A 21,763-nucleotide genomic window follows, 5' to 3' on the forward strand; every position below is an offset into this window, starting at 1 on the left:
ATGCTACAGATACCATACAACTTGGAAGGTCTGATTATTAGCATTGAACAGATTATTTGGAATGTGATGATGACTCAAGGGGCTCTGTGTTCCAATCTCTTCTCTTTATTCTAAGGGCATGTTTTTTTCTTCCCCAATCTATGTCCCAGGACTCTGAGTGTTGTACAGCCTTTCAGAAATCTCACTATTCCTGAATTTGTGGTTAGAGGGGAAAAGAAGGAGGGCTTTGCTGTGTCCTCATTTTCAAGTGCAGAGGCAGATGGACAACATGCTGCTGGGCCCCTCCCCTGCTTTTACTTCAATTAGCTCTATTCAGTCTTGGAAGAATAGATCAGCTGAATCATATCTTCCTCTTTTTCCACCTTTGTTTGATGAAAGCTGTGATTGGGGAATTGGGGGGAGGGAGGCAGCATCTGGGAATCGGTGGTAGCTTTCAATAGGAACTTGATGCAGTCTGGTCAGACCAGCCCAGGAGGAAGGGGATTGGGGGAGGGACATCAAGCAGAACCAGCTAGAATGACTAATGAAAACAGCCCCTGCCACCAGAAGAATTCTACCAACTCCTGGGTTTTATCCTTATCTGACATACTTAGGATTGGTATGTTTGAAGTTATCTTATATTGGTGCATTTGTAAAAAGTCCCATCTCCCTTTGTCTACTTCTACATAAAATCCCACAGGCCTTAACCCTGGAGCACTCAGAATCAGCCTGCAAAGTTCTGGGCAGGGTTGGTTTCCTGAGATTCTTTCGTGTGCTGACCTTGGTCAAGTCACTTAACTCGTGGGCCTGTTTCCTTATCAGTAAAACAAGGGGATAGATGTAAGGCCCTCTAAGGTCCCTTCCAGCTCTAAATCTATGATCTATGAGCCCATGGTCCCTATGGTCTCTAATAACCAATGTCAAGACCTTAGGTGGCACTACAGTAATCCAGTCACAAGGATGGTCCATATTGATTAGATAGATTTGTATACTATCAATGAACCTCACATTTAGAACAACTGAGTTTGAATGTATCTCTCTGTACCTTGAAATCCTGGATCAGACTCCAGTGAAAACTTCTTCCTGAGAAACCCTAGATTGATTCTCCTTTCAGGTGGATTTCTACTTGGGGTCTTTGAGAGGACCAGCTGAGAGCCACACATTCTGAATTTCTGGGCCTTGACTCTTGGCCTCCCACCTCCAAGCTGTTGAGAATGTTTTTGGGAGCCTTACACGTATTCATGGGATATTAGGGCTGAAAGGGGTCTTAAAGATTATGTAGTCAACTCCCCTTGTTTAGAGGACTAGGAAGATTAAAAAAAACTAAGGCAGAGTGGGATTTGGAGGGAGGATTAATTTTCCTAAGTTCACACAGCTGATTGACCTCTCAACCAGAATTAGACCCCAGGTTCTCTGACTCCTAAGCCACAGCTCTTTCCATGATACCATACTAGTCCTTTTCATTTAGGTTTATGACTTTCCTCCTATTGGTTTTAAAGTGAATTTTCTAGTATGTAGAGAATTAGACCCTTTCTCCCGTACTCTGACCCAGGGATACTGAAAGGTCCACAAAAAAGTCATCTCTTATCAGCACTTTTATCTTCCCTGTACCTTTCTATCAATCATCAACTTATTTTTTCAGTAGCCTAGAAAAACCTGACCCCACTCTGCCCATCAACTGAAATAAATTAGAAATGCTGTATTATTAATGTATCTTAAAATTAAAATAGAAGCATTTTAAAAGCATATGAAAATCCCGGGAGACATAAAAGACTGTGCCTGTCACAAAACATGTAGTTCAGATGGTTGGGGCTCTAGGAGCTTTGAAGATGCAAGGGAGAGTGAGGGCTCCAAAAATCCTAGAAGGCTTCCTGAAAGAGATGAGGTTGAGCTGGGTCTCAGAAGACATGTAGCATTTGCAGAGGCAGAGAGGAGCTAGAAAGGCAATTTCATGGGGAGGGCAAGGAGAATAATGTAATCAAAGATAGGGAGTCTGGCATGACATTTCACCCAGCCTATTTAACAGCATTTATTAAATAACTATGATATATCAGGCACTACACCGGGGATGTGAAATCAAAAAACCAGTTCCTGTCTCAGAGAGTTTCCTTTCTAGTAAAGGAAGTAACATATACATAGGAAAGCAAATAAAACATATATACACAGTAAAGAAATAATTTGGGGTAGAGAACCTATAACGTCTGGGGGAGGAGGGGAGAATTAGTAAGTGATTCACATGGGAGGTGGCACTTGGGGCTGAACCTTGAATGAATTTAAAGATCCCAGGAGACAGAATTAAAGAAGGTAGAGCATTACAGGTACTAGAGACAGCCTAGGCAAAGTCATAGAGGAAAAAAAGAAAAATAATGCTAAAACCAATGAGAAGTGCATTAGTGACTTGGACACTGTGAAGAGGTGTGTGTGTGTGTGTGTGTGTAAGGAAGTTAAAAATCAGGGTATAGTAAATAAACTGGACTTGGAGTCATGAAGACCTGGGTTCAAATGCTACCACAGACGCTTCAGACTATGTAACTTCAGACTATTTAACCTCTCTGGGCCTCATCTGTAAAATGTTCACTTGGACTGAGTGACCTCTAAAGTCCTTTCTAGCTCTGCACCTATTTTTCAGTGACTTAAGCTAGCTTTTGGTGGTTTTCAGAGTCTTACTGTCTTTTGAGAACCCATGTCCCCCAACTACCATAACTCCAAAAGACTATGCCCTAGGATGAATTGTTAGTCTGCAAAAGCTGGTTAGTTCTTCCAAAGACAAATGCTACTAACTAGCTTTAAGGTTAACAAAGCATTTTTCTCTCTCCAGTCCTGTAAGGCAGGAAATGTAAATGGGATTCTCCCCATTGGGTTGGCTTACTCAAGGTCACACAGCTAGTTAAATGTCAGAGGTGGGATTCAAAGCCAGGTCTTCTGCCTCCAAGTCCAGTGTTCTTTCCACTATGCCATCCCAGCCCCACAGCCAACAACTAAAATGGGATCACTTAATTAAGCAAGCAGCCCAAGGCAAAGCCCATTAATAACCCATCCCTTGCAGAGTTTCCTTTTCCAAGAATTGCTCCTTTAGGGGGAATGGAGAAATGCCTTGTTGGCAGCTGTAGGGACTGGTGATGTTGAACCGGCTTCCTGGGGCCATTGGATGTCTAGAGAAAAACAAACCTTTCTGGGGTGGGGTCTTGAGTGCCCACAGGATATCAGTACTGGCTGGGGTTAATTGGGCTTGGTAACCACCAGGGATGAAAGTGCTGCCACGGTTTTCACAGCCAGCCTACTTCTAGCCCTTTCATTTGGGGGTGTAAGCATGCTTGCTGTATACCCCATCCTATGCTGGGCTACAGGAGCTAGAAGGGTGAGATGTGATCCTGGCCCACCAGGGGCTCATAGCCTAATCAGGAGGGCGGAACGCACACATAGGAAGGGGACTGTGCAACAGGCATTTGTTAAGTACTTACTATATGCCAGATACTGTGCTAGGCAATGGAGACAAAGAGAAACAGTAAAACTGTCCCAGCTTTCTAAGAATTTCCAGTCTGGGGGGAGGAGGGGGAAGTGATATGTAACCAGATAAATAAATCTAAAACATACACAAAATACACGCAAAAATAATTCTGAGGATGGAAGAGACAGCATTAACAACTGGTGGAATCAGGAAAGGCTTCGTGTAGGAGGTGGCAATGACATTAAGCCTTAAAGCAGTAATTCTTAACCTTTTCTTCCACCATGTGGTAAAGCCTATGGACCCCTTCTCAGAATAATCATAAAACACATAGGATTGCAAAGGAAATAAATTCCAATGTAATAAGTTATCAAAATCGATATACACACACAATTCTAATGAAATAAGTCATCAGAATTGATATACACATATTATGCACACACACACATATATGAATATACACATTTTTTTTAATTCACAGACCTTAGGTTAAGAACCCTTGCCCTGACAGGAGCAAGAAATTACAAGAGGAGGGATGGACAGGTTTGTTCAGATATAATGCCCTATGGAGGGAATATGTGTGTGTATATACACATACATATATAATACATACACATACATGCAAACATGTGTGTACCTCCTATAGGGGGCAGCAGGATTAGCCAGAAAGTAAAGTGCATTAAAGAGAGTAATAGGAAATCAGTTGGAAAAGACAGATTGGAGCCATATTGCAAAGGGCTTTAAATGCCAATTGGAGGAATTTGTGTTGGAGCAGAGAGGCAAAAGAGACCCACTGAAGAGCTGGGGATTGGTATTGTCAGACGTGTGCTTTAAGAATTTTCCTTTGGTGGCTGGGCAGAAGATGGATTGGAAAGGGAAAAGGATGAAGGTAGGGAGACCACTTAACTATTGCAGTGGTCCAGATGAGGGAGAGGTGTTGAAGGCTTGAGGCAATGTGTGATTCAGTACAAAGATGGTGTTGAGACTAGAAGCGATATAAGAATTAGAAGAAATGAGAGACCAAAGGGGGCTCTGTTGGTTAGAAAGGACTTCCTAGAGGAGGTGGATTTCGAGCTGAGCTTTGAAGGACAGATAAGTTTTTGAAAAAGAATGGATGGGTATGTTAATGCCTGATTGCATGTACCACACAGGATTATTACAAAGATCAAATGAGACAGTGTGGATAAAGGAAATCTTAAAGTGCCATGTAAATGTCAGGCTGTTTATCGTTATGATTAATAGTCATGTCCTGATTATGGTTATTAAGTGGTGGTCACAGGGGCAAGGACAGCAGCAGGGATTTATGGTGCACATAGTCCCTGCCTGGTGAGGCTGGAGCCAAGGGTATATGTGTAGAAACTGTAGGAGATAAGGCCAGAAAAGTAAGTCAGAGTCAGCTGGTAGAGGGCCGGGTTGAAGAGTTTGGATTTGAGAGGGGATGGGTTGCCCTTAGTAGGCCTCTTCAGCTCTAACATATCAGTCTGATCTATCGACCCTGGAATAACTTCTTTGAGCTTTTCTTTCCCTTGTAGCCACACAAAGGCTGAAACCATTCTTGATAAAGTGTGTGCAAATATGAACTCCTCAGGAGACACCTTCTCTTTTCTACCATTTCCCACTAGATGATGGCATCTTGAATTACAGCAGCTGAGCTGTAATTACTTGTACTGAAAGATGATGGTACTTTCAGTTCCTTCCTCAGCCCCTGGAAACAGCCCCCAAACCCTCCAAATGAGACACATTGCACCCATTGCATGCACATCCCTGTACCAAGTCACACATACATGCACATAGACACACATACCTCCATGTGTTCACATGCAGGCAGACATACATATATATCATACATATGTTCACTTAGGAAAACTATGGAAAAACCTCCATGTAATTAGCTGAGGAGTGGGGGTCAGGGGTGTGGGGATCCTGAGTTAATGATTCCTGTAGCTGGTATTGAAGCTCCCTTGGTTTATGGCTGTGAGTGACTTTTTATCTCCACCCCTCTCTTTGTTTGTTGAGACAGATGACATTGATTGGACGCAGGGCATGAGGGTAAGGGAAGAGTCAAAGATGAATTCAGGTTTTCAGGCCCAATTAGCAAGGCTCCAAGGCCATTGATAGAGATGGGGAATCAGGAGGAGGAACAGATTTGGGATAAGATGCTAAGTTCAGTTTTTGAAAAGCTAACAATGACCACAGTAAAGCTGAGCGGTGTTCTTTTCCCGACAGCTGCCTTCTTCTTTTCCTCCTCCTCTTCCTTCATTTCCTTTTCAGCCTCTGGGGGATATGCAGGATGAATGGAGAGCTCTGTCATGTACAGCTGGTCTCCTTCACCTCCTGGCATATCCATATTTTGAGCCATAGGCACAAAATCACAAATTTTCAAATTGGAAGGGACCTCAGCGACGACGCAGTCCAACTCACACGTGAAAGGGAATCCCCACCAAAACATGCCTAAGCAGTGGACATCCAGTCTGTGCTTGAAGACCCCACCCCCACCTCCCCCTGGACGCTTCAGGTTGTTTAGGTAGTTTTCCTGATGTCAGGCCCAAATTTATTTCTGTATCTCCTACCCATTGCTTTTGATTTTATCCTTTGGAGCCAATAGAACAAGGCTGTTCCTTCTTCCACATGATTGCATATCTCAACACAGCTATTAGGTCACCTGGAGTCTTCTGCAATCTAAACACTCCCAGGTCCTTCCAATGACCCTAATATGACATGGACTCAAGACCCATCCACTCAGTCATCCTGGTTGCCCTCCTCTGAGATGTTCTCAGGCCCTTTTTTTTTCCTTTTTTTTTTTAAAGGCAATTGGGGTTAAGTGACTTGCCCAGGGTCACACAGGTAGTGTCTGAGGCCAAATTTGAACTCAGGTCCTCCTGACTCCAGGGCTGGTGCTCTGTACACTGCGCCATCTAGCTGTCCCCTCAGGCCCTTCTTAAACCAGTATTTAGGAATTAAACACAATGCCTCACACGTGGTCTGACTAGAACAGAGTACAATAGCATCCTCACCTTCTTCTTGGATGCTCTGTATCTCAATGCAGCCCACGATCCAATTCACTTTTTGTTTATTGCCGTCTCATAATCACTTGCCAACGAATTGAGTCCGCTTGTGGTCCACGTTTTTTCTACATGTGGGGGGCTCCAAGTAGAGAAGTTTCCACATGTGGGGGGCTCCAGAGAAAAGATAGAGCAGATGGGAGGGAGTAGGAAAGGGTAGGTAGCTAATAGGAGGAGGGTGTATCACTAAAGGATAGATAATTTGTTGGTTAAATAGAGCCTAGGGCAGAAAAAAAAAATAAACATGTTTTCCCAGTCTACAAAGAGCTCTTTACAAGTTCTTTCACAAATGTTGTTTCATTTAATCCTTACAACCACCCTATGAAGTAGGAAGGGGAGGGACTATTGTCCCCATTATACAGGTAAGGAAATCAAGATGGTATATGAACACTTAGAAAGGGAAGGTGATTGATTCCCAGGACTTGCCATAAATTTACCAATAACAAGTCCTACCAGACTACCTTCATTTCCTTTTATGAAAAAAATGACTAAATTGGCACATTGAGGAAATGTTCATAGTGCAACTGGAATTCCATGTGGCATTTGACAAAATCTCTTGTGCTGTGTTTGTAGAGAAGATGGAGAAATGTGGGCAGGGTGAGAGTATAATTAAGTGGTTTCCCTGGCTTCCTTAAAATTCCAGCTAAAATCTCATCTGCTACAAAACCTTTCCCAATCCCTGTTCATGCCAGTGCCTTCTCTCTGTTGATAATTTCCTCTTTATCCTGTATATAGTTTATTTGTACTTAGTTGTCTCTGATTAGATGGTGAGCTCCTCGAAAACAGGGACTGTCTTTTGCTCTTCTCTGTCTCCCTAGCATTTAGCACAGTGCCTGGCACATAGTTGGCACTTAATAAATGCTTATTGATAACCAATTTTTAGACTGTCAAACACCCAGCCCCAAAGAGCCCTGACTCAAAGGGAGGTGTCTAGTGTGCCACAGAAATCTGTCCTTGATTCTTCCCTGTTCAACATTGTCGTTGATGACTTGGTTGGGAACATTGCATGTTGAATTGCAGAAGATACCAAACAGAAGGGTGGGCTCTCTTATTTACCAGAATTGGGGCGGGATGTTAGATGTTAGATTCCACCTTGACAGGTTGAAAAAAAAGGTGGTAAAATCCAACCAGAAGAAATTCAACTGATATCAGTGCAAAGTTCAACACTTGATTTAACAAATGCAAAGTGGAAAAAAGGACTAGCCAGTAGTTCATATTGGGAAAAAAGACTTAGGGGTTTAGTTGACTTTAAGGTCAATATGGGTCACCTGGGTGATATGACTGCCAACAAAGTTAAATGGCAGTGATAGGATTAGAACTTGAAGGAACCTTAGATGGTATCTTAGTATGCATTAGTAGAAGTCTGGTGTCCAGAACAAAGGTGGTGCCCACATTTGTTCATATAATTTACAAATACAGTATGAGATGGTTTGTTAAATGCCACATGGAATTCCAGCTCTACTGTGAACATTTCCTCAATTTGCCAGTTTAGTAATTTTTATCATAAGAGGAAATGAAATTAGTCCGGCAGGGCTTGGTATTGGTGAACCTATGACAAGTCCCAAGAATCAATCACCCCTCCTTTCTAAGTGCTCACATAGCATTGTGCTGTCCTTATCTCTATAGTGGGGACACATGTTTATCTATGTTCTTCACTGGTCAAACCACACCTGGACTACTACTTAAAAGAGATGAGGACAAGCTAGAATGCAGCCAGTAGAGGTTGACTAAAATGGTGAGGGGGATCCAAAACCATATAAAAGGAGAATCATGTGAATGAACTGAGGATGTGTGGTCTGGAGAAGAAGGGTATGTGAACACAGTCTTCCTATAGTTAAAGGGTTGTTATACGGAAGAGGGATTATATTTGTTTTGTGTGGCTTCAGAAGGCAGAAGTGGGACAAATGGGTGCCATGGTCAACAAGATCCAACATAGAATGTACTGTTCTGTGACATACTAAACTTCCTATCTCTTAGGATTGAGAGGCAGTTGGAGCTGCCTTAGGTGGTTAGAGTGCCAGGCTGGGAATCAGGAAGATTCCTCTTTCTGAGTTCAAATCCAACCAAAGAAACTTACTAGCTATGAGACCCTGGGCAAGTCACTTAACCCTGTTTGCCTCAATTTTCTTATCTGTCAAATGAGCTGGAGAAGGAAATGGCAAACCACTCAAGTATCTTTGCCAAGAAAACCCCAAATGAGGTCACCAAGAATCAGATACGATTGAAAAATGACTGAATGACAACTGCATAGTAGATAAGACTTGGAGTCAGAAAAGCCTAGGTTCAAACCTGAGCTCCATCAGTGATAGCTGTGTGAGAGTGGCAAATCATTTGGCCTGAGGATGATAATACCTATAACACCTAACTCATAGGGTTGTTGTGAAGTTTCAATGAGAAATTGTTTATACAGTACTTTGTCAACTTTTAAAGTGATATATCAACATCAGTATAATTACTAAGGCCTCCAAGAGGATGCCAAGTGATCACATGTGAGGAATATGATAGAGGGGATTCATACAGAGAGCAGTAGTTTTGCCTGGATCATCTCTAAGGTCCCTCCGGCTCTGATGTGCTGCAAGATGCAGGTGAAGTGAAAACCCAAGATCACAACTAATAGATAGCTAATAGATAATGGCAGGGGTGGGACCAGCCCCTGGTGCCCTGACTTCTTAGCTCATTGCACTTTTCTCTATGCTGCTTAACAAGTGAATGAATGTTAATACGGAGAATGCTGGTGTCCAAGGGACTGAGATTTGAAGTGCCCAGCCTGCTAGAACAGTCTAAACTCAGACATGTTTGGTCTCTTTCCTGCCTAAGGGGACTTCTGTATTTCAACCAATCATTCAACACATCATTATTAAACACCTTTGGTGTGCCTGGCCCCCTACTAGGCATTTGGTGGAGGCAGGAGAAGATGGAACATAGCTCCCTGGGAGTTCCCATTGTAGCTTTCTGTATTCCTTCAAGGAGACAAGTTCAGAACCATCCTTGGTCCTGGTTCTCTCACTCCTGTGGAAGTTGGGGGCAGGGTGGAGCCAGCAGTGTTTTAGACCAAAAAGGGGGGGAGGGGTCCTGAGGAGGTAATATGAGATACATCAGAAATAATGATTCTGGTTGAAGTGAGGCCAGTATTATGGGATTAGAAAGATGGCTGACCATGCCAAAGAGAAGTGGAAGGCAAGGACCTTCTCCCCTCTCCATTTAGTCAAATCCACATCTGTGTGGAATAATAACTATGATAATTATTATTAGTAGTACTTATATAGCATTTTCAGGTTTGTAAAGCACTTTACAAATATCTCATTTTATCATCAGAACAGCTCTGAGAGGTATAGGTGTTAGTATTATCCTCATTTTACAGATGAGGAAACTGAAACACATAGAGGCTAAGTGACTTGGCCATAGTCACACAACTAGTAAGTGTCTGAAGTCAAATTTGAACTCAGGTCTTCCTGACTCCCAATCTAGGGCTCTATTCCTGTGCCACCTCGCTATAGGAGAGAATTCATTCATTGAGTAAGGCACTGCAGTAGATAACCTTTTGGGTCTCTTTCAGTTCTGAGAACTTGTGATTTCATCAATCAGCAAGTCTTTATTACAACCTTCTAACGCTATGCTAGAAAGATAAAATAATCTTTGTGCTAAAGGAATTCCACAACCTAGTTGGAGAGATGGCCCCCTCGCCCTCCACACATTCACACACAATAGTATTAGGTAGTCACTTAACCCCGATTGCCTCACCAAAAAGCAAAAAAACAAAAACAAAAACAAAAACAAAAAACAATAATATTATGTAGGGTGTGATAAGTGCCAAACTAGAGGCATAGTGAATAAAGGTTATAGGCATAACGCAGGGAAATAGATTCTTGTGGACTGAGGTGATCAAGGCTTTACAAAGGAGAGGGCCCTAAGGGTAAATGACCATCCTTCAGGATTTAGCTAGACTGAAGGGAGTAGGGTAGAGGAAGGACATTCTAGATAGGGGATGAATGTGAGCATTAAGCATTTATGGCGGATGATAAGAATATGGAACAAGGATTCTTAACCTAGGGTTCTAGATTTCAGGAGGTCTGTGAAGTTGGATAGGAAAAAAAATCACATCTTTATTTTCACTAACCTCTAATTAAAACTTGGTATTTCCTTCAATCATTTAAAAATATTATTCCGAGAAGGAGTTCATAGGCTTCATTCATCAGGCTGACAGGAAGGTCCATAATGTAACAAAGATTGAGAACCCAGAGTCTCTGTGTCATGTATACATATGGTATGGGGTTCTCCAGCCAATGTTATAGGCCTAGAGGTGACCTGAAGGCTGGAGATGCTGTCAGCCCTGCTCATGTACAAGGTTCCTGCCCTGACAGCTCAGGCAAGGCTGGGATGAGGATCAAAGATCAGGCAGCAAGGCTTCAGGATGCAGGAGCAGCTGTGTGGGGGATGGGAAGAAGGGAAATGCTGACTGTTGGCTGAGAGGAAACCCGCCAATATGGGAATCTTGCTTGTGTGAATGTGTGTCTGTGTGTGTGCTTTAATAGATGTCAAATAATGCCAATACCTCACATTTGTGTTAACATTTGGCAATTTTCAAAAGGCTTTCCCATTTGCTTCTCACTCTACCCTTTGGAGTTGGAGGTTAGGCAAGGCCAGAATAATTATTTACATTTTATGGGTGAGAAAATTGAGGTCCAGAAAATCCAAAGTGACTTTGCCAGGGTTAGAGAAGTAGAACCCAGGGCTCCTACTGCTTTGCCTCATTACCAACTTAAGCTATTTAGGGAAAAGAAAAGCTCTGGTCTCATTCCAGGGGCATTTGAACCCTGGCCCAGCGTGGCTCTGCTCTTTGCTCCCAAATGGGGCCTGCCTGTATCTTTTCTAATGCTTTCAACCCTTGTCTGATGATTTCCAATGCCTATGGTCTCCTACTGGCCTCCTTCTGCTGGCCTGAGAAACAATAGCCTTAGCCACTGACATATAGAGATGGGCCCTTGTGGCCCCATTTGGGGTACAATGTTCCAGATATTCCTTTTTCTGAAGGAAATAAGACCAAACTTAATGAGGTCTCATTGAGTGTGAGGATATCACTTGTTCCATGCTTCTTTGAGGGGCTAGAAGCAATTAGATAAAGTCCCCGCAGACCTCTGGCCTATGGGCAAAAGAATCAAAAACCTGAGGGGATTGTCCTTATCCAGAGACTCTTGCTACATCATTTTTCTGCCCAACCAAGCCTTACTCTAGGCACCAGCTTTCTGAACCTAGGAGAGATCCAAGATGGCACCCATGGGACATAATAAGCCTAGCCCAAAGGGTTAATCTGAGGCTTTGGGAGGTGGTTGAAAAATGGGAGTCCATGGAATTGCTACAGCTGGTTTGAAGGCAGTGGGAGCCTCAGCCAATCTTGGCAGATAGCTCTGCATAATTCCCTGCAGATGCTGGTGGAGGAGGGTTTCAGGAATGAGTTGGGAGAGGGTCCATGTCTGTGTCTGTGTGGGCGGGAAGCTGGACTGGTGGGGGAGGAATAGATGGAGCCTTATGCTGGTCCAGGGCAACTTCAACTGTTGGCGGTATTTCTCTTTCATATTCTTGCTTGGATGTGTGATTTTCCCAGCACCTCACTGTGTCAGATAAGCCAGGAGTGAGGAAGGGAGGAAGCAGGGCAATGGCCCCCACTGAGTTCCCTCCTCACAAGCTTGTCAGTAAATAGAGAGAGGGACCTATCTAATGTTGAGTAGTGGAGAGCCAGCTCTCCTTCCCCAATTCTAACCACAGGCTGGTAGACCCTACAGAGCAATGCCAGGCAAGGTAGCGAGCCAGGGGAGGGTAGCTTTTGGGACCCAACTCCTAGTCAGAGCTGGTCTAGGAAATTCATAATTGAAGTCCTTAGTTCATGCAATGATAGGATGTCAGAATTGGAAGGAACCCAAGAGAACATCTTACAGATGAGGAAATAGTCCCAGAGAGGGGGACCTAGCTTTTCTAAGGTCACACAATCAGTGACAGAGCTGGGATTAGAACCCAAAGCTCCTGACTTCATTTCTACCATATTGTGAATCCTTTGCAGAGTTGAAATCAGATGCCTATGAAGCTTCCCTAGAAGTTGGAAATTCCCAGGAAATAAACCAAGACTCCCTGTTGCCTTATTCATGCTCTTCATCTCAGCCCTATATAAGCATCTGCCACAGAGCAACAATGAGGGAAAGAGGAGGTGGGCCATGCCCTGAGGAAAGGTTGATCTTTATCCAGTAAGCCCACTAGATTAGAATTTCATTGTGTCTTACCTAGTAAGACAGCCCCAAAACCAAATTCTCTGTGTGGTATCATGGAGAGAACCTTGTGCTGGGAGTTAGGAGCCCTGTGTCCTAGTCCTGATTCTGCTGCTTACTAGCTGGGTGACCCTGAGCGAGCTACTTCCTTTGTCTTGGTCTCAGTTACCTCACCTGAAAATGACAGGGCAGCACTAGATTGGGGATTCTTAACTGGGGGTCCACAGACCCTCCCAAGGGATCTGTAGACAGATTTTAGGGGGGTTATTAACTTAAGGAAAAATACATCTCTATTTTCATTAACCTTTGGTTTCCTTTGTAATCTTATGTATTTTGTTTTATGCATTTTAAAAGGTTATTTTGAGAAAGGTCCATAGGCTCCACCAGATTGCCAAAGGGGTCCATAACACCCCTCAAAAAAATTAAAGTCCTTTCCTTAAAGTCCTTCACTGATTTCTTTTGGTTCTGTGATCTTCATTATTTTCACAACCACCACATGGGGTAGGACTGGGGAGGCAGGAGAAGGTTCTGGACAAGTCAAGGCCTAGAGAAGGTAGGCAGCATCCCTCAGAGAGTATGACAAGTTAGCAAGACAGCTGAAACAACCTCAAAATCCCCAACTCACCTAATCCATTCCTTGGCATAACTGTGAAACTGAGTCCCAAGACGCCATCTTAAGGACCTTGGGACACAAAAGCCCTTCTGTTGAGAACTGGTCCTGACACAGGAGCCTGCAGCTCCAAGTGGGAGGCCAATGCATAAGAGATATATGCTACTTAAGATGTATCCCTGGAGGGAACTCTGGCTTTTAACCCACAAAGACCTTGTTGGAGCAGTAACTAAATGGTGAAAGAAATATTCATGCTAACGCAGCCCGGGCCTGGGCTTACATATATGGCTGACATAGCCTGATTTCTGTTTTGTTAAGAGCATCTTCCATTTATAGTATTCTTTAAAGCTTAGGAGGCACATTCCTCACAACAACCTTGAGAGGTAGGTAGTATTGGTATTGTGCTACCCAGTTACACAGCAAATCTTCTAGAGGTGAAGGGGATTTGCCTGTGAACACAGAGCTAGTGTCAGAGCTTTGTTTGGAACCAGGTACCTCCTGACTCTTTTACATTACGTCATGCTGCCTCTCATAGTAGACACAGATATTTTGGTAATGTGTGGGAGGCCCATCCTTGGAGCAAAGAAGAGGTTTAAACTCCAAATATCCTATTTGAAGGAGGGCGGAAAAGCACAGCTGGTCTATTAGGAGTTCTTCAAACATAGGGAGCCCTAAAGGTTTTTGCTCCCCTTATCTCTCCATGAGCAGTCACAAAGCACTTGTTGGCCTCCTTTCCCCATCCCCAACCATGGCTCCAAGAACATCTGATTTTCAGCTCTTCCCAGATCTGCTTCTGACATTCTCTGCAACTCTCTCTCTTCCCATGTGTTCTCCATGTTGCTCCTTAAAAATTGGAGCCATGAATGAGGAGCTGTTCTCAGCAACTTGGCTAAGGGCCGGCCTTCTGTGGCTGCTGCCATCGGTGGACGTCACAGCAGGAAAATCTGCCTTCTGGTGTGGAGGGGAGGGGTATTACTTTCTTACTAAATTTAAACTCCTGGGTGGTGAGTGACTGAAGGGGCTAGTTCCAGATTTCTGTTGGGTCAGAGAACATTTGCCCAAACAGGAATGTTTCACCAGGAACTAGTAGTGTCAGTCAAGAGTAGAAAAAAGGAAGTCTCTCCATGGATAATTCTAAGATTGATCCCTCATTCCCAGCTCTTCTCCCAAGTCCCCCCCCCCCCCCGCCCCATCATTCTCTCAGTGTTAGGCCCATTTTGACTCAAGCCACTTCACCTGTCTATGATGTACTCTTTCTCCCACCCCACTGCAATCAGAACCCATCTGTCCTTCAAGCTGCAGGACAAGGACTGTCTCCTCCAGGAAGCTTTCCTTGACCATCCAAGTCCACATTAATGTCTCTGTCTTCTAAACTCCTACAGCACTTATAATTAAGCACTTGATTGTATGCTATTGTGTGTTATATATCCTGGCTCCTTCCTTTATAACTGACTAAATAAGCAAATCACTGAGCATGTCTGGGCATCAGTTTGCTCAACTGTCCAGTAAGAGGATTGGACTCCAAGGCTCCTTCCTATCTAAATCTGTGATTCTGACCCCCAAGCCCTTGTCAAGGCTAGCCCATTTGTTCGAGAGAACTTAGCCATTCTCTAGCACTCCCCACCTGTTTGTTCCTGCTCATGTCCTCCTTGTCCTGGAAACCTTCCTAGATTAACTCCAAGCATGTTCCAAATGCTGGCTCCCTCAACACACTTGGATAATTATCATACAGTAAAAACCTCTCTAATTCAACCTTTCTTGGTTGAGAACCCATGATAATTTGGACTCAACAGGGTTGTTGTAAGGATGATGTTTTGTAAACTGTAATGAGTGCAAATTATCATTATTATCCCAAAATATCTCAGAAAGGACCCTGAACCTAGTTGGGAGAGGGTCTGTATTTTTGTTTGGATTTTGGTCCAGACATGATTTCATAGTTTAGCAAACTGAAGCGCAGAAGCTCTCTCTACTGATGTTAAGTAGGCTTCAGTTTTTTAACTTGGTGGCCTCAGAGAGTTGCCTGGGGTCTAGAGAAATTCACCAGCCTGCCCAGAGATAGCTTAGACTCCTCCTATCTTCCTGACTCTAAGGCCAACGCTGTCTACTACACTGTGGCAGCTCTTCTGTCTGTAGTTCATTGTCTGAATCCCAGCTTTCTTGGCCCCTATTCCCTCCTCTCTCACTGTCTCCTCCCCAGCTGCTGTTGTGTGAGCTGTCCCCCTCATGATTTTGGCTTCTCTCGTGTCATTCCTCCAGGTTGGTGGTTTGTGAGCACATCTGAAGAGCAAGGTTGGGTCCCAGCCACATACCTGGAATCCCAGAATGGTACTCGGGATGACTCAGAGATCAACACCTCCAAAGCTGGGGAAGGTAAGGCAAGACTGGGAGAAGGAAGGGGTGAGGATTTGGGTCCTCAGGAATTGGTGACATCCTTATCAGAAGAAACTGAACTTGGTGTGTCTGGGCAGTTCCAGTCTCCATCATAGAAAGGCAGCCAGACTTCAGCCTTTACTGAATAAAACCAATCTGAATCTACCTGCTAGCCAAGGCCCTATTGAAAGAAAATGGGCCACTTCTGTGACCCACCTCTACCCCACTAGTGCAGTGGGACAGTTGTCCAGATCCCTGTACAAAGAACAGGGGCATACCAAAAACCTCACATAGGCCTCATACCCGGGTCCCCTCCCTCTCCTTCCTTTGACTCTTGAATCACTGAGCACTCAGGTCAAGGAAGAATTGCAGACCCACGTCCACATTTCTCCTTTCCTACTTCTTCTGTTCCCCTGCTCTCCTTCCAAACTTTTGCCAATTCCTGTCTTTCCTGACCAGCCTCCACATGCTCTCAGTACCATCTCCTTTTTACATGTCGCTGAGCTGTCAGACAGGCTTGAAGGAGAGAGTGGAGATCCTCTGAGATCCCATGGTCATTACCACATATATAGATGGGGGAGATGACCCTGAGACTGTCTTCCCATGATCTCACCCTCCCCACAGGCCTTGAACCATCCCTTTCAGAATCTTCTCCCTTTATTCTTTCCTACCTGGTCTGGCTACCTTCAGTATTTTTTTCTTCCTCTTTGATGGAAACCATGTCCTCCTCAAACTTCCCGACTGATGAACCTTACACCCTCCCCTCTGAATTCCTGTGAAATTTACATTATTCCACAGTGGCTGTAAACCAGAGCCAGACACTCCTTCTTTGCATGGCTTCCTTGCTTCCCCTAATGCTAGAACCAGCAGATTCTGAGAAAGAAATCCAAGAGAATGTTCTTTTTACCCTAGTGCTGCCTGCCTGCCACATGGGCAGCTGCTGGGTATGTGGGCAAGAAAGCGTGTGTGTGTGTGTGTATGTATTCATGTATGTGTGTGTGTGTGTGTGTAGATGGATGTGTGTGTCTTGTGTGTGTGTGCAAACATGTGCTTTTTGTTGCAAATTAGTTTTGTCTTGCTCGGAAGCATCTGACGTGAGCCACCATGGAAAGGCCAGATACAAAGACGGCCAACCAGCCTAGATGAGGCTTTTCTTGGTCTACTCTGGGAACTTCATGTTTAGTAAAATTATAGCTTCTTGGTTTAACTTTGGCTGGTTGAGATTTAGACCTAGAGAAAGCTCTGTCTGGATCTTTCTTCTTCAGTTTCAAAGAGATTCTTCTATACAATTCAGTCCTACCCTGAACAACTTCTCAATCCAGCTTGGGGCTTCCTCAGAGAAACCCTAGTGGGACCCAATGAGCCTTGTAACTGAAGAGAGCCTGTACCAGTGGGGTCATTCCCCCACCCTCAGGTCCCAGCTGGGCCTCTGTTCCTAATGACTTCCAAATGGCCCATGTCTTGACAATGGGAAAAACTTTTTTGGACAAACAATATAGTCCATATGAGAGAGTCTGAGATGGAGATGGAGAGCTGCCATTGAGAGCCCCTTCCTAGGACTGTTCTGTACCAACAGTTTCTTCTAGTAGAAAGGTTGCAGAGCTAGGGAGTGACCCTGCTCCTGGACCAATAAAAGTGGTCCATAAACCTCAACTGCAACTTTTGGGGTTTTTTTTAGATTTCTTATTCATCCTTCTCTAAATGTCGGTTACAGGCTGGGCCCCTGCAGCCCTTCATTCTCCTGCCCTTCCTCCCAACGTAAAACTCTTTGTTTTTTTCTTCTGACCTAACTTCCCCAAACTCTGGCTCCTAGAGATTCAGCTTCCAAGAATGGGGCAGGCTCAGGAAGGTCAGGCATGCTCAGGCTCATATGGCTTCTTTTTCCCAGGGCTCTCTCTTGGTCCTGGCCTGCCCGCATCTTCCTGCTCCCGGTGTTGGTGGTTATGAGTCACTGAGCTGTCTATGGTCTCACATTTGTTTGCACCAGTATTGCTCCTGATAGGTTCCTCAAGGACCTTTCTCTAACCTTTCTCTAACCTCATTATTATACAGGTTGGAACAATATTCATTTCTAGCAGTACTACCCCACATAACAAAAGCCTAACCTATCAGTCAAACAAATCTTTAATGAGCAGCTGCCACCTGTACATCCCTGTGGGGAAGAGAGAAGGAAAGGACTCAGCCCCTGTCCTTAGGGCCAACAGTCTAATTGGGAAGACGTGACTAACATACAAAGAAACTAGAAAACAACAGCAGGATAGTGTCTGCCTAGTGCTAGATGAGTGGTATACCTAGCAAAGATTGTAAGAGGTCTGGGGGAAAGAAAGTATATATGCCCAGGACTCATTAGGAAAGGTTTCAAGAAGGAAATAGGGCATCAGCAGGGCTTTGAAAGACTGGGGAGTAGGAGCTGGATCAGTAGAGTGGAGGGAAGATAGCATTCCAGGTGTGGAGTGTAAATGAAGCCACTCATATAGCACAGGCAGAGGATGAAAAGGCAACTGTCCTGGCTGAAGCAGAAGCTTTGTTTTAGATATGAGTCGGGGAAAGAAAGTTAAACAGGTCACATAGGGCCCAATTATAGCAGGCGTTGTATACCAAGAAGGAGAGTTAGGATTGATGGGGGAAAGGAATAGGTAAACATAGATTCTTGAGAAGGAAGCAACATGATGAAAGCAGCGATTAAGGAGAATGAGTCTGATGGAATTTGTGGGTCTGGTATAATGTGAGGAAACTAGCAGGTAGATCCAATGTCCGGGTGTGTGTGTGTGTGTGTGTGAGAGAGAGAGAGAGAGAGAGAGAGAGAAATATGACTCTAAAGTGGCCAATGTCACATCACATTAAATGAGACCTAGGAACTTAGTACTTATGCCATGGGTATCTGCCTTTCTCTGCATCTGCTAGCTAAGCTTAAAGAATTCACAGATTCCAGGTTAAGAACCCCCAGTCTGAGCAACTCTCCATTTTATAGATAAGAAAACTGAGTCCCAGAGAAGGAAAACAATTTACCCAAAGTGACAGGACTTTGCCACAGGTTTGTGCTAAAGTCAAGACTAGATTTCAGGCCATCTGACTCTTGAGTCCAACGCTTCTTCCACTAGTAAAGAGTTGACCAAGCAGATCTTGCCCAGGGTAGATATTCCCTTCTAAGCCAGATGTTTTCCAGGAAGCCAAATGTTTTTCTTTGTTTGTTTACCATGTAAAGCCAAAGTTTTCCACTGGCCATAAGCAGTCCTGTAGCAGTGCCTGGGAATAATAATAATAATAATTCTCACCTTTTAATTTAAAGATTTATAAAATATGGTCTTCACAACAAGATAGTGAAGATGGTGCTCACAAATATTATTATCTTCATTTTTGAGTGGAGGAAACCAAGGCTCAGAGATGTTCATCAGTTATTAAGCAAGCCATATATTAAGTGGCTACTATGTATCTAGCATTGTACTAGGTGCTGAGGATACAGAGGCAAAATGGAAACAACCTCTTCCTTCAAGGAGCTTACTTCTATTAAGGAAAACAACAGTGCACAGAGAGAAAGATACAAAGTGTATATACAGAGTAAACGAAAGGTAATTTTGAGGGGGAGACGTGCTAGCAGCCAGCACTGGAGAGAGGGAGGAGGTTAGGACATGCTCATGTCAAAAGTACTGCTTATGCTGAATTTTGGAGTAAGGTAAAGATTCTGAGAGGTAGAGGTGAGATGGTAGTGCATTCCAGGCATGAAGGCCAAGGCAGAGGTATGCAGATGGGAGATGGGATATTGTGTGTGAGGAACGTGTCCACTGTCACCAAGTAGTAGGTGTTGAACCCACATCTCCTGACACCTGGGCTGGTGTTCTTTCTACCACTCCATACCACTCTGACTCCTTCTGGGAGTGATCTAGTTGTTCTGAGTTTGCCCATGCCCAATGGCAAGGCCCAGGGTGAAACAAAACTGGTGCCGAGAAACCCAACGGCACCTGAGCAAAAGGTCCTTCCAAAGAATAGAGTACACGATGAACAAAGCTGGAGTAGGGGTGGGGTAGCAGGACTTCAGGGTTGTCTCTCACTTTACTACTGGAAAACCTCAGATTCATTGGAGTGTGTGCCCCAAGGAAATTTAACCAAGATGGTGCAGAAGCTCTGAACCATGTCATGTGAGCTTCAATTGAAAGAAGTGGAGAGCAACTAGCCTGGAGAAGAGAGTGCTTTGGGGTGTTGGGGTGGCTGAGATATATGTCTAAAGAACTATCTCATGCAATAGGGATCAAGTTTATTCTGTGTGATCCCAGGGGGCAGCACTCTGACCAGTGGGATTGGGTTCCTGGGAAAGTCTTCTAATCAGTACTGCAAGGAAGAACTATTTAACAGTTAGTGTCCAATAATGGGGTAGACTGCTTGATGTGAGGTCATGAATTTCTTATCACTGAAGGTCTTGAAGCAGACTCAGAGAGAGAAGTTGGTCTAGATGACCTCAAAGTCCCTTCTGACTCTAAAATCCTATTCATTTGTCTGCCCCTTAATCCTCCTGTCTGTGAAATCCTCCCCCATATGGTACTATGGGGGGACTGGAGCCTCAGCACATCTCAACTTAACCCCTACCACACACCCCGTGACTTCCCAGTCTTTCTATCCCTCCATCTAGTACAGTATAAGAGGCTTTTATATTGGGTACCTACCTTATGTTAGCCTTGTCCTTTAGCCATACTGTGGAGGACAAAATCTGGTCACTTCTGTGAGAAGACCAGGGTTTATCAAATCAATGATTCAATCAATCAACAAGCATTTATTAAGCACTTATATATGACAATCACTATACTGAGTGCTCTAGATGCAAAGAAAGATAAATACATGGTACCTGTTCTCAAGAAGTTTGTATTCTAGTGAGGGAGACATCATGTAAATAAATACATACATACAAAATACATACAGAGCAGATGGGAAGTAATCTCAAGAAGGAAGGTTCTGTCCTAAAACTTTGTACGTATACTTTCCCCACCCCCAAGTACCCAGTATAGCATTTCAAACACCATAGACTCTTAATTAACATTTGTTGTCCCTGGTCTTGGGGAGCTGCCTGTAGTGGAGAGGACAAGATTTTGAGGCATGAAACAGTTAGGAAACAATACGAAGGTTCTGATTTAGAAACTGTGGGCCCCTGGGCAAATCCCTTTACCTCTCTGGCCTCAGTTTTCTCCTTCACAACATGGGAGTAACTGGACTAGATGGTTTCTAAGTTTCAGCACTAATTTTCTGAGTCTTCATGAGAAAAATCTCACCTCCCAGCATCCTGAGGAATCACTGATAGCAATCTAGAAAACCGGACCCTGGCAAAGAGGGATTGGCCTTGAGCATTTTCTGCCAGGGAGAGTGAAGGGATGAAGGGTGTGGTTAAAAAAAAACCAGTTAAAAAAATCAAACAAAGGCCATCTTGATCAGGCACTGCTTCCAAAATCCAGGTCAGGGAAGGGAAGGGTGGACAACTGTTGCAATGAGTGCATTTCACTTCATTCTGGGGAGGAAAATACTTTTCTTCAGTCCATCCCAAGGCTCATGGTCTGGCTTTACAATTTCGTTTTGATTTTCTCATTATGCCAACCAAGTCTTCAGGTGTTTCCATTTTACATGGCTGTCTGAATTTGTTCCCTGTGTGTCCCATCTGACCATTCCCCCTGAGCTGTGACCTCTCCCTTCCTCCCTGCCCATCTCATTATCATTTTCATTTTCTCCACCCTCCCCTACCCCTCACCCTGGTTTTTGTTTTCTCTGCCTCGCCATCACCATCTCCCCCATCAGTGTCTAAGAGACGCAAGGCCCACCTGCGGCGTCTGGATCGGCGGTGGACACTGGGCGGGATAGTCAACAGGCAGCAGAGTCGAGGTGAATTGGGGCATGGGTGGCTACAGAGGGTCCGGTCACTGCTTCACCTAACTGTTGGGCTGAGAGCGATGTAATCGGCAATGGCATCTCTTTGCTTCCTTTGGGACCAGCCCAACTGGTGTGCTCCCTAACACATACTCACCTGCCTCTGTCCTCTCTGCTGTGGGGCTAGGGAATGGGG

General features: G+C 44.2%; 1 protein-coding gene across 3 annotated transcripts in view; it reads left to right on the forward strand.

Moving 5' to 3' along the window:
* SH3PXD2A (SH3 and PX domains 2A) overlaps positions 1–21,763 on the forward strand; it is a 331,263-nt gene that overhangs the window by 279,279 nt on the left and 30,221 nt on the right. For 2 of the 3 annotated variants that reach the window (XM_027851932.1, XM_027851934.1), the window contains 2 exons: positions 15,610–15,723; positions 21,499–21,582. In XM_027851932.1, coding sequence (XP_027707733.1) covers positions 15,610–15,723; positions 21,499–21,582 — 198 coding nt within the window. The remainder of the gene's footprint in view (positions 1–15,609; positions 15,724–21,498; positions 21,583–21,763) is intronic. The other variant, XM_027851933.1, reaches the window with a different exon arrangement.

This window comes from Vombatus ursinus, unplaced genomic scaffold, assembly GCF_900497805.2.
Source record: "Vombatus ursinus unplaced genomic scaffold, bare-nosed wombat genome assembly UNPS02009205.1, whole genome shotgun sequence".
Taxonomy (NCBI): Eukaryota; Metazoa; Chordata; class Mammalia; order Diprotodontia; family Vombatidae; genus Vombatus; species Vombatus ursinus.